The 12,218-nt window shown below is 46.9% G+C and overlaps 1 protein-coding gene across 1 annotated transcript in view; it reads left to right on the top strand.

Annotated features, from left to right (window-relative positions):
• Positions 1-6,679: 6,679 nt before the first annotated feature.
• LOC103264688 (protein yippee-like 2) overlaps positions 6,680-12,218 on the top strand; it is a 42,280-nt gene continuing 36,741 nt past the window's right edge. Inside the window, exon 1 of the mRNA XM_008062401.2 lies at positions 6,680-6,988. Coding sequence (XP_008060592.1) covers positions 6,872-6,988 — 117 coding nt within the window. The 5' untranslated portion in view covers positions 6,680-6,871. The remainder of the gene's footprint in view (positions 6,989-12,218) is intronic.

Here is a 12,218-nt window from a genome sequence, read left to right as displayed (position 1 = left end):
AAAAAAAAAAAAAAAAAATCTGAGGCCATTCATTGATATACACCTGGAAGTTGTTTTGGTTTTGTTTTACTTTTGAGTTGGAGTCTCACTCTGTCACCTAGACTGGAGTACACTGGCATGCTTACGGCCACTGCAGCCTTTACCTGCTGGGCTTAGGTGCTCCTTTCACCTTAGCCTCCCAAGTAGCTAGAACTACAGGCATGCACCACCACACCCAGCTAACACCTGGAAGTTGTTACATTGTTACTATATGTCAGGCATATATGCTGAGTACTTTATTAATTTAGTTAATCCTCATAAGAGCCCTATGAGGTAGGTATTATTGTCTCTCTCTCTCTCTTTTTTTTTTTTAAAGTAAGGTCCAAAGAGGTTAAGTAATTTATCCAAGGTCACGGAGCTAGTAAATGATAGAGCTGGGATTTGAAACTGGTTCTAGGTCTTATCTTTGTGTGTGTGTGTGTGTGTGTGTGTGTGTGTGTGTGTGTGTGTGTGTGAAGGTCTCACTGTTACCTAGGTTGGAGTACAGTGGCAAGGACACGGGTCATGGCAGCCTCAAATTCCTGGGTTCAAGGGATCCTTCTGCCTCAGTCGCTTTGGACTACAGGCATGTGCCACCATGCCTGGCTGGTTTTTTATTTATTTTTAATTTTTAATTTTTTTTGGGGGGGCTACATAGTCTCACTCTGTAGCCCAGACTAGAGTGCGGTGGCCGCTCCTGGCTACTGTAGCCTCAACCTGCTGGGCTCCGGCGATCCTTCCACCTCAGCCTTCCGAGTAGCTGGAACTACAGGCGCGTGCTACCACGCCTGGCTGGTTTTTTATTTATTGTAGAGATGAGGTCTCGCTGCCCAGGCGGGTCTCGAACCCGCGGGCTCAGGCAATCCACTCACCTCAGCCTCCCAAAGGCGCAGGATTACAGGCTGAGCCACCGAGCCCGGCTGAGCCCGGCTTATTTTTAATTTTTTGAGTAGGAGTCTTACTCTGTCACCCAGGCTGGAGTACAGTGGTACAATCATGGCCACCCCAGTCTCGACCTGCTGGGCTCAGGTGATCCTTTCATCTCAGCCTTTCAAGTAGCTGGAACTGCAGGTATGCACAACCACATCTAGCTAATTTGTTGATTTATTGTAGAGATGAGGTCTTGTCAAGTTGCCCAGGCTGTTCTCAAACTCCTGTGCTCAGGTAATTCTCTTGCCTCCGCCTCCCAAATTGCAGGGACTACAGGCATGAGCCACTGCACCTAGCCGTCCTATCTTCTTGACCACTCCCGTATTTTGCCTTTCTGAAGGCCATGAGAATGATGACATGGTCAAGTCTGCTTTTAAAATAGAACACATTGAGTGACATGCAGAGGGTGGATTTGAGGGGGAAAGAGACCCAGCGACCTGCCAGGGTGGTGTAAGTCAGATGCTTGCCTTAGGGGGCTATTAAGGGCATGGCTGCTCAGAAAGCCACTTCTTAGAAGGACCTCAGTATAAACACATGCCTATGGTTCCTCCAATGTTATTGTCATCTTATCTCACCTTCAAGAGAATTCTAGGTTTGGGCAGATGTCCCAGTGGTACCATCTAGTAAGGGTACCGTCTAGTAAGACAGATTAAAGGGTCCTAATAGAAAGGACAGGGCTGAGGAATCTGGTTATACACAGGCATGATTAGGAAAAAGAGAAGAAATAAGATGTGCTCAAAGGACTCCAAACTTTTTTTTTTTAAGCAGAAGCATCTGTTTTGTTTCTTTTCATTGGACACTACAATAATAGCTACCTACAATTTTGGTGTGTATTGCGTGCCAGCTCTGTAAACACTTAAATCATTTCGTCTAATACCTGAAACCCTTTGTCTTCTTAGAGTTGGGGGGGCTGAGGGGTCAGATGGTTGAATAATTTGCTGAAAGTCATGCATCTAGAAAGTAATAGAACTGGTTTGTGTGATTCCAGAGCCCACTTTTTTCCTAGTCTTTGCCTGCTTTCCAAAATACCCCCCAAAAACACCCACACAGAGGCATACCTTTGGGACAGTCCTGGTCTCTGTCTGGAGAGTAACTTCCTGTAGTTCCGCCTTCATGGGTTGGTTTCTATGACTGTGTGGTGGTCCAACCTTGTTTCTACATCATTCCTTAAGTTCCTTCATGGCTTGGCTTAACTAAAGCACTGTACCTCCTTCCCCTCATCCAGGTGACACTCAGAGGGTTCCTTTTTGAGTTCCAGCTGCGATTATGACTCCTTGTGGAAGAGGCCTTTCTGTCAGGCAGGCCTACTATTGGCATGCACTCCATGTGCACTTGGCTCTTGGTGGTGTACTGAAGATCTTTGTTTTTAATCATAATATTTCACATTTTTTCTTTCCATGCTGATCAGCATGAGCCAGCTAGGGGTGGTAGCAAGTCTTCCTTTAATTTCCACCGTGATGGATTATTAGTTCACTTAAAATCATGTTTAATTTGTACATGTGCCCTGAGGCTTTTAAGTGTCGAGCTCATTTGATTATTGTTGGAAATCAATTTGGGCTCCACAATATGTTCAATAAGCTGGAGTCATGAGGCCCCATAGACCCTGTGGTCCCACCAACAGGGGCTGAAGCCCCCAAATTAAGATGGTGAGTTCATCCTCAGGCTCTTACTTCCTTTCTTTTTTTTTTTTTTTTTTTTGAGTTGGAGTCTCACTCTGTCGCCCAGACTGGAGTGCAGTGGCCGCTCCCGGCCACCGCAGCCTCGACCCGCTGGGCTCCGGCGATCCTTCCGCCTCAGCCTTCCAAGTAGCTGGAACTACAGGCGCGCCACCACGCCCAGCTAATTTTTTGATTTATTGTAGAGATGAGGTCTCACTGCCCAGGCGGGTCTCGAACCCGCGGGCTCAGGCAATCCACTCACCTCAGCCTCCCAAAGGCGCGGGATTACAGGCTGAGCCACCGAGCCCGGGCTCTTACTTTCTTTAAAAAAAAAAATCCACCTATTTTTCTTCCTAAGAATCAGCTCAAGGAAGCAGCTTTGTAAATTTTCACTTAAAAGGGAAGACGACAGTACAGATGTTGCCTTTTCTCTTGCTTAGCCTGCCCTCTTCCTTTCTTAGCCCCACAGGCCTCTCTTGATCCTGCTTCTCTTTGCTTTTCATTTACCCCTTCATTCCTTCTAGTTTATCCTGTGCTAGTTGAACAAGATTCATATTTCAGCAAGCTACTTTTTCTTTCCTTTCTTCTCAGGGAAGGTGTCCCTGTTTAGGATGCCTGTGAATTCACATTTAAGAGCGAGAGGAGCAGAGTAACTGTCGTAGCAAAGTCTAATGCCTGTTGTCTAGGCCTTCCAGGGTCTTTCTAGCATCAGACAGCCTGGGCCATTGCTTGCATGGTGGATTTTTCTTTTGTCCTTTTAGGTTCAGAGCTATGGTGAGGAATGAATGTGCACGGGTATGTCTGTATGTGACACAGTCCCTTTTAACACAGACTGGAAACGCTTAATCTGTAGAAGGTAGCTATGAATAAGTTTCGAGATTCAGATTTGAAGCTAAGCATAACCAGAAACCTTGCCTGTTAACTTTTTTGGGGTTTCCTTACGGAAGAGAAGTGAGAGAAGAAATAATTCTACTCTGGGGAAACGCATAATGTAGAAACTGTCTGCATGTGTAAGAAAACAGTCTCTGTAGCTGCTCTCTAAGCCCACATGGGCAGCCAGGGTCGTTGTTTCCTTTTCTTCCCTCAGTGTTTGTATAAGACGGATGGACCTAGTGTTTCTGTGCTCCCCAGCGGGCAGCTGAGGCTTTGGACTTGGGAAGTGTTTGGTCTGGGGAAGCCTGCTGCTCACTCTCCCCTACCTGGGCTGCCTGTCTTTCCTGTTCCTTTCCCTGACTCACTACCCCTTCCTTTCCTAGAAGTGCTGTCCTTCCTGAGAATGGAACAGGAGGCTTGGAAAGGTTGAAGGTATTTCAGAAAACGCCATGTGTGGTGCTTGGTTGGCTCTTTCTACCTGTAACACATCGACACCCAACAGCACTGGTCTGCTGTGGGCAATTTTGTCCATTTACCTCCCTCCTACCCAGAGTATGCCCAGGATGTGATGAAGGAGCACTGGATCCAAGGATTTGTGTATCTTTTTTTTTTTTTACAATCAATATTTTTTATTATGATATTGTGGTATACAGTTAAGGGTTAGGTATACAAATACGCTTTGTTCAGGTACCCTTGTTGATAAGAGGTGTCTTCCCGTGGATTTGTGTATCTTCTATCATGGTTAGGCCTAACTGAGGCAATGCTGAGAGAATTATTTCTCACTTCTGTATCCTACAAGTATTTCTATAATACTTAACGTAACCTGATTTCACAATTTTTTTTTTAATTTGGAGACTCGCTCTGTTGCCCAGGCTGAAGTGCAGTGGCATGCTCACAGTCACCACAGCCTCAACCTACTGTGCTCAGGTGATTCTTCTGCTGGGACTACAGGCTCATGCCACCATATCCAGCTAATTTTTTTTTTTTTTGAGACAAGGTCTCACTGAGTTGCCCAGGCTGGTCTTGAACCTCTGTGCTCAGGCAATCCTCACCTCCGCCTCCAAAAGTGCTGGGATTGCAGGCATGAGCCACCGTGCCCGGCTGATTTCACATCTTTAAAAATAGAGGCGGGAGACGATCAGGGATGACATCATGCGTATGTCCCTGTAGGTCTGAATCCTTCAACAGAAATCTCGCATATAAATGGTTACCTAGCATGTGAATCCTCTTTGGCTCAGAGCTGCAGAAGGGACTGTGTGATAAGGAGTGGTGACCATTGTTGTCCTTCAGCCTAGTCCAGGCAGTGGTGTTGGCCATTCAGGAAGGTATAAAGTCCCAGGAGTGTGGTGGCCTCAGTGATTGCTATGGTGAGAAGGATGCCTAGGAGGAAGGCAACTTCCCTTTGGAAGATTTGGTTCCGGTGAGGTTTAGAAGAAAAAGAGGCTTATGATTTGTAGACTTTCTCTAAACACCCATATGGATCCCAGACATAATCCGGCAAGGAAGATCTGCTTTTATTTGTCTCCCTCCCCCGTCTCTCTAAATAATTTTATCTTCAAAGCATGACGCAGGTTTAATTAACACTCCCTGCTTTCCTGGGAGGTAGGCAAGTGGAAACACCACCCCCAGTTAGTGAAGCCCAGAGGATAGACAGGTGCTGAAGCCTCAGGTAGGTGAGCTGCAGAAGCAGAGTGTCTTAGACCTGTGGCTTTGCCCTTGGACTTCCTGCTCATTTGGTTGCCCTGGGAGCAACCAAGAGCTGCTATTGTAGGAGAGATGTCTGGTACTGCGGGTTGAGTAATGGAAAGTCTGAGGGTTGAGGAGAAATATCTGGTGAAATTTAGTTAGTGAATTTTAGATGCAGGAGTCTGATAATATCATTGATTTCATTCATTCAGTTAAAAAAAAAGTATCAAGCATCTACTTTTGAGTAAGGTAATGTAAAGGGAACTACTTCTGCCAATAGAGCTGGCTAGCCATTAGGGATCCCACTGTTGGGGAGGTTGATCCTTTGTATCCCATGCTCAGTCTCTAAGCAAAGAAGTAAAGGCTTCTTTGTGGGGTTTGCTGCCTCTGTAGGTGGTGACTTCAAATGTCGGACTCTCAGCATCTGTAAATGGATAAGAAATCTGCATGTGCCTGTTGGATGTGGTGAACTTCTAGAGGCTGAACTTCTCTCACCTTTACCCACTTACCTTGGTTGGCTTAGGAGTTGGGACCCATAGGAGTCCTTTCCTTGGAGCTGTAGGTAGCGCATCTTCAATGTTGGCCTTACCTAGGGTGCCTGGGAACGATGATGTCAGTGTGCTGGGTACCTGTGAAGGATACATGGGTAACTAATGAAAGCACTGAGTTGATATTGAACTTCCCACTCTAGAAAAGCAGCAAGACTGGAGTCTCCAGTGGTTTCTTTTCCTTTATTTATTTTTTGTTTTGAGTTGGAGTCCCACTCTGGCACCCAGACTGGAGGGCAGTGGCCGCTCCCGGCCACCGCAGCCTTGACCTGCTGGGCTCCGGTGATCCTTCTGCCTCAGCCTTCCAAGTAGCTGGAACTACAGGTGTATGCTACCACGCCCGGCTCATTTTTGATTTATTGTAGAGATGAGGTCTCACCAAGTTGCCCAGGGGGGTCTCGAACCCGCAGGCTCAGGCAATCCACTCACCTCAGCCTCCCAAAGGCGCGGGATTACAGACTGAGCCACCGAGCCCGGCTTCCTTTTCTTTTTTTTTTTTTTTTTTTGAGTTGAAGTGTCTCACTCTGTCGTCCAGGTAGGAGTGCAGTGGTACGCTGACGGCCACCGCAGCCTCAACCTGCTGGGCTCAGGCAATCCTTCTGCCTCAGCCTTCCAAGTAGCTGGAACTACAGGCACGTGCCACCATGCCTGGCTAATTTTTTGATTTATCGTAGAGATGAGGTCTCACTGAGTTGTCCAGGCTGGTCTTAACCGTGGGCTCAGGCAGTCCTCTCACTTTAGCCTCTCAAAGTGTGGGGATTTTAGGCATGAACCACCGCACCTGGCCTTCCAGTGGTTTCTTATTCATTGTGCATTTTGGGCATAATACAAGAAAAAGAGAAACAGGTCTTTCTGTCCTGTAGGTGTTGCCCTGTCTCTGGGTGGGCAGTTGGATTCTACTTGCTTTGTAGAAGGCCCTGCTCCATGGGCTAATGATAGTCCCCTTCTCTTGGTGTTGTAGGCTGCTGAGAATCAGCCCTCGACCTCTGCTTGAGGGTCCTTCCTCTGAAGACATCACCAGTGTGTGGAGCCTGCCCCACACCCACCCCCTGCCAAACCACGGCCTTTACCTGCGTCTTCCGGTGTTTCCCTTGCGACCCATCCTGTGGGAGTACCTCGTGGGCTGCCCCGGAGTTCACCCCACGCTCAGCGGCGCCAATGGTGAAGATGACAAGATCCAAGACTTTCCAGGCATATTTGCCCTCCTGCCACCGGACCTACAGCTGCATTCACTGCAGAGCTCACTTGGCCAATCATGATGAACTAATTTCCAAGGTACATGTTTCCTGCAGGCCCTCCTTCACTACCCTGGGGAAGACATTCACTGCCCCTACGCTTGCAGAGGTTAGCAAGCACTGCCAAAGACACTGGGATATTTGTCCTCCACCTTTTTTACAGAGGAGGGCTGACCCACATGACTGTCTCATTCAACTGAGAAATAACTCCAAGTTGGAGGAACGGGGTAGTAGTTTAAATTGTTATTTTGGAAATTAGATGTCATCCCTGTTGGAGGCTTTGGGGGCTGCCAGCTTGCAGGCCAGAGAAGGGCGGGCTGAGGATTGATGGGAGCCTTGTGCTCAGTTTGCTTGGTTTAGGTTGGCAGATAAACGCTATGAAGAGTGCTGCCTGCTTGGAAAGTGAATTCTAAGACAGCAGGGCAGTGTCTTGTTAGAGAGGTTTCTTAGCTGAGATGAGAGCGCCCCCAGGAAGGTTGTGAGATGGTAGAATTACTTAGAATGGATGGTCTTTGGGGAGGACCAAAAGTGGCTTGTGAAAGAGCTGACCCACTGGCCTGTGGGCCTTTAGGGCTTTCACATGAGGTACTATGGCGTAACATTTGATCATGATCAGAAGAAAGACTGGAACCCTGTTTTTTTCTGAGGAGCTGTAGTAGCTGCTTCCTAAAGTTGTGACTGTGGAGTTATTAAATAAATAAACCCAATGTCCCAGTTGTGCAGTCCAGGAACTGGATCCTTCAGGCAGCATTCTCGGGGAAACTGCTTCCCTCTTGGCCCCAGATTCCCAGGGGAGGAGAAAAACAGGTTTTACAAGGCTGCATGACAAAGAGAAAGAGATCATGGGAGATTTTCCCTTAAAAAGCATCTTCATCCAGAACCTGGACTTCATGCCATTAAAGTAAAAACAAGCCAACCTTTGTGCAGACCCAGATGAAGTTTTGTGTTTTTTTGTTATTTGTTTTGAATTGGAGTCTTACTCTGTCCCCCAGGCTGAAGTCCTTAACTTTTTGGGCTCTGGCGATCCTTCCTCTTCAATCTCCCAAGTAGCTGAGACTACATGCATGCACCACCACGCCCTGACAATCTTTCTGATTTTTTTTTTTTCTTTTTTAGAGTTGAGGTCTCCCTCTGTGCCCAGTCTGGTCTTGAACTCCCGGGCTCAAGCACTCCTCCAGCCTCAGCGTCCCAAACTGCTGGGATTACAGGCATGAGCCACCATGCCTGACTGTTACTTGTTTTTTTAAATCAGTGTTCTTGATCTATTTGCAAGAGCTACTGGAAAAGGTTGTGCTGCTTTCTTTGCCTCTGGTTTGATAGCCCCAGCTAGAGAGCCATAAAGGGATCTAGTCAGCGATTCTAGAACAGCCCTGTCCAGTTGACTGATTTGACACAGGAAGTGAAGAGAACTGCCCGAACAGCCACATCCCTGGTAGTGGGAATTCTCAGATCAGGCTTGAGGACTGAACCCCTCATTCTAGGCCTATTCCAGGATCTAGGTTTACCAGAGAACTTGCACCCCAGGGCCCTCAGTGTCCTATCCTCTGGCTGAACTTGCTTTCTGTCCCACTGCCTCTTCTCTACGTGTCTGCTCATTACTCTCCTCCTTGCTGCTTCTGTTGTAGCCATCCTTTTGCTTCCTTCTCTGTCACCTACCATCTTGTCTCAGATTCCCTTTGAATTTTGGAGAACCCCTTGAGTCTGGAAGTTTGGATGTGGGGAGGCTATGCCTCTGAGCAAAGCAAGGACTCAGTCCCCTGGCACTGGAAGTGGCCTACAAAGTTGGAGGGGAATCCTGAGTTGTCCTGGCTTTGGAAATCTGCAGAGAAGGTGCTTGCCTGTATCTAATGGGGAAGCCAAGGCATCATTTAATATAAGAAAGAATTGCTATGTATCGTAAGAAATTGTGGTACCAATAAAGTGTATTTTAGCACCCTATATGTACTAAAAATGACTACTTGACACTTTATAAATGTTATCTCACTTAACTCTCATAAGAAATCTTTTTGTGTGTATGTTGGAGACTCACTCTGTTGGCCAGGCTAGAGTGCAGTGGCATGCTCACAGCCACCGCAGCCTCGACCTCAGCTTCCACCTTAGCCTTCCAAGTAGCTAGAACTACAGGCACATGCCAATCAATTTTTTTGATTTGTTGTAGAGATGAAGTCTTGCCAAGTTGCCTGGGTTGGTCTCGCACCTGTGATCTCAGGTAATCCTCTCACCTCAGCCTTCCGAGGTGCTGGGATTATAGGTGTGAACCACTGCACCCAGCCAATAAATTTTTTTTTTTTTTTTGAGTTGGAGTCTCACTCTGTCACCCAGACTGGAGTGCAGTGGCTGCTCCCGGCCACCACAGCCTTGACCTGCTGGGCTCCGGCCATCCTTCCGCCTCAGCCTTCCAAGTAGCTAGAACTACAGGTGCACGCTACCAGGCCCGGCTAAGTTTTTGATTTATTGTAGAGATGAGGTCTTGCCAAGTTGCCCAGGCGGGTCTTGAACCTGTGGGCTCAGGCAATCCACTCACCTCAGCTTCCTAAAGGCACGGGATTACAGGCTGAGTCACCGAGCCCGGCCCAGTAAATCTTTAAGGGAGGTGATGTGTGTCATATTTTATACAGATAGAGAAGCTGACAGTCCAAAAAGTTATTCAAGCTCTCAAATCAGAGGTTCAGAAAAGAGAGTAATTGCGAGTAGGAGTCTCACTCTGTTGTCCAGGCTGGAGTGCAGTGGCACACTCATGGCCACTTCAGCCTTGGCCCTGCTGGACTCAGGCAATCCTTCTGCCTCAGCCTTCCAAGTAACTGGAATTACATGCACGTACCACCATACCCAACTAATTTTTCGATTTATTGTAGTGATGAGGTCTTGCCAAGTTGCCCAGGCTGGTCCCGAACCCCTGGGCTCTCGCCTCCCAAAGTGCTGGGATTACAGGCATAAACCACCACACCCAGTTCAGACTACCTTTTGAGCTAGGTCTCCTGCCAGTTTCTCACTATGTTTCAGCTACTCAGAAGTAAGCCACATACCTTGAACATGCAGGTGGGGGTATTTCAGTCCTCTGTGCCTTTGCCAAGAGCATCTCTCCTTCTTCGCCACCTTCTTTTCTCTCCTGAGCTCTGACATGTCCTTGGATCATTACCTGTCAGCTATGTGTCTCGGTGTCAGAACTTGACCCATGGCTAGAGCTCAATAAATGATCAAATAAATGAATGGATGGATCTTGAGCCTTGAGAAGACAAGAAATGGGCGAAAAAATACTTTGTTGGCCTCCTGTCCTCCTTCCTGTCCCTTTTGGGGCAGAAAGGCTCATTCATAAGTCCAGGCCAAAGTCAGCACAGGCTTCAATTTCATTGGCTCCAGTCAGTGCACAGATGGGGTGCATTAGAGCTTGATGATTTAAAGAGTTGGGTGAAATGCCTGACTGGGGAATGCGTGAGGGAGCTGTGGCTGGCACTACACAAAGATTCCTTTATTTCACTCCATAGCCACCCCCGGTGTTAAATAATCTATAGGTTCTTATGCACGCCTGCCTAATGGAAAGATCATTGCCCCCGCCTCCTCCTTGGAAAATAGGCCTTTCTTCTCATTTTTTCCTCCCTCTTCCATTTAAGAAAATTCAAGGAGAGAATGTCTCTCCTGTTCTCCACTCTTGACTTAATCTCCTATACAGTTTCAGAATCTGCCCAGTGGGAGTTGGGAGCTGGGAAGCAGATAACTGGAGCAGCAGTGTAATTAAATGATATTTTGTACTTGTAATAGGGCCTTTTGTCTGAAAGCTTGAGGTTCACTTGGTGCAACAAAAAAAGTGAGTCTGCTTTCATTATGGAGAAGGGGACACAAAGGTCTGAGTGTGTGGCCAGCAGAGAACTGAGAACAGGACCGGAACTTCAGGCTGCCTTCCTATCTGTGCCTATACCTACATGGAAATGTATGTATAGTTGCAAAATTTTGAAAAGCCATTAGGGTCTGTATTGACGTGGTTGTAGAATGAATCCTACCACCACTGGGCTTTCTTTTTTTTTCTTTTTTTTTGGAGTCTCACTCCATAGCCCAGGCTGGAGCGCAGTGGCACACTCCCGGCCACAACAGCCTCAACCCGCTGAGCTCCAGCAATCCTTCTGTCTCAGCCTTCCAAGTAGCTGGAACTGCAGGGGTGTACTACCATGCCCAGCTAATTTTTGATTGTAGAGATGAGGTCTTGCCAAGTTGCTTAGGCTGGTCTCAGACGTACAGGCTCGGGCAATCCACTCGCCTCAGCCTCCCAGTGCTGGGATTATAGGCTGAGCCACTGAGCCCGGCCGTTCACTGAACTTTCTACCTTCACAGCTTGTTCTAAATCCCTAGAGGCCTAGTTGCCTGCAATCAGCTGTTCAATCTCTGAGTCTCACTCAAAAAATGGATAAAATAATATTTGTTATATTTAATGGTGTCTTAGTCTATGAGGCCTGCTAAAATAAAATACCATAAACTGGATAGCTTATAAATAACAGAATTTTATTTCTTGTAGTTCTGCAGACTGAGAAGTCTAAGATTAAGGCACTGCCAGATTCAGTGTTCAATGAGGGCCTACTTTCTGGTTTGTAGACAGTTCCATTTCACTATAATCTCACATGGCAGAAGGGAGGGATCTCTCCCACCTCTTTATAAGGACACTAATCCCATTCATAAGAGCTTTGTCCTCATGACCTAATCACCTCCCAAAGACCCCATCTCCTGATACTATCGTCTTGGGTATAAATTTCAACATATGAATTTTGAGAAGACGAACATTCGATCTAGTAGTTGGTACTTAGTGTGTGCTCACAGTCCTATGTGGTAGGAATAACTTAATGAGGGAAGGGAGCAGGTCTCATTGGGTTGTTAGGCTCAGATGAGATCAAAGATATCTGGGTGGTTTGTAAGTTACAAAGTTCTATTCAAATATAAAGTAGTCCATTTTCTTCTCTTGACTTTATGTCCAGAAGGAAAAAAAAAAGTCAAGGGCATGGGTTGGAGGGAATTGTTTCTGCCTGACACTAAGTTGTTTTATTTATTTAAATGGAGATGGGGATCTCGCTATGTTGACTAGGCTGGTCTTGAATGCTTGGCCTCCCAGAATGCTGGGATTATAGGCATGAGCCACTGTGCCTAACCCTAAGCAGTGTTAGTTTAGCCAAAGAGCTTTGCTTTAGAACCTGGAGTACAAAAGTTATCCGATTTGAGGAAAGGGCACTAGAAAGCTGAGTGTGTTTGTAGAAAGGTAACAGCATTTTCCCTGTGGGATGGCGGGG

This window comes from Carlito syrichta, unplaced genomic scaffold (assembly GCF_000164805.1).
Source record: "Carlito syrichta isolate Samal-C Ts95f unplaced genomic scaffold, Tarsius_syrichta-2.0.1 Scaffold305692, whole genome shotgun sequence".
Classification (NCBI taxonomy): domain Eukaryota; kingdom Metazoa; phylum Chordata; class Mammalia; order Primates; family Tarsiidae; genus Carlito; species Carlito syrichta.
The sequence above is the reverse complement of the archived record's forward strand: the minus strand, read 5'-3'. Positions and strand labels throughout refer to the sequence as shown.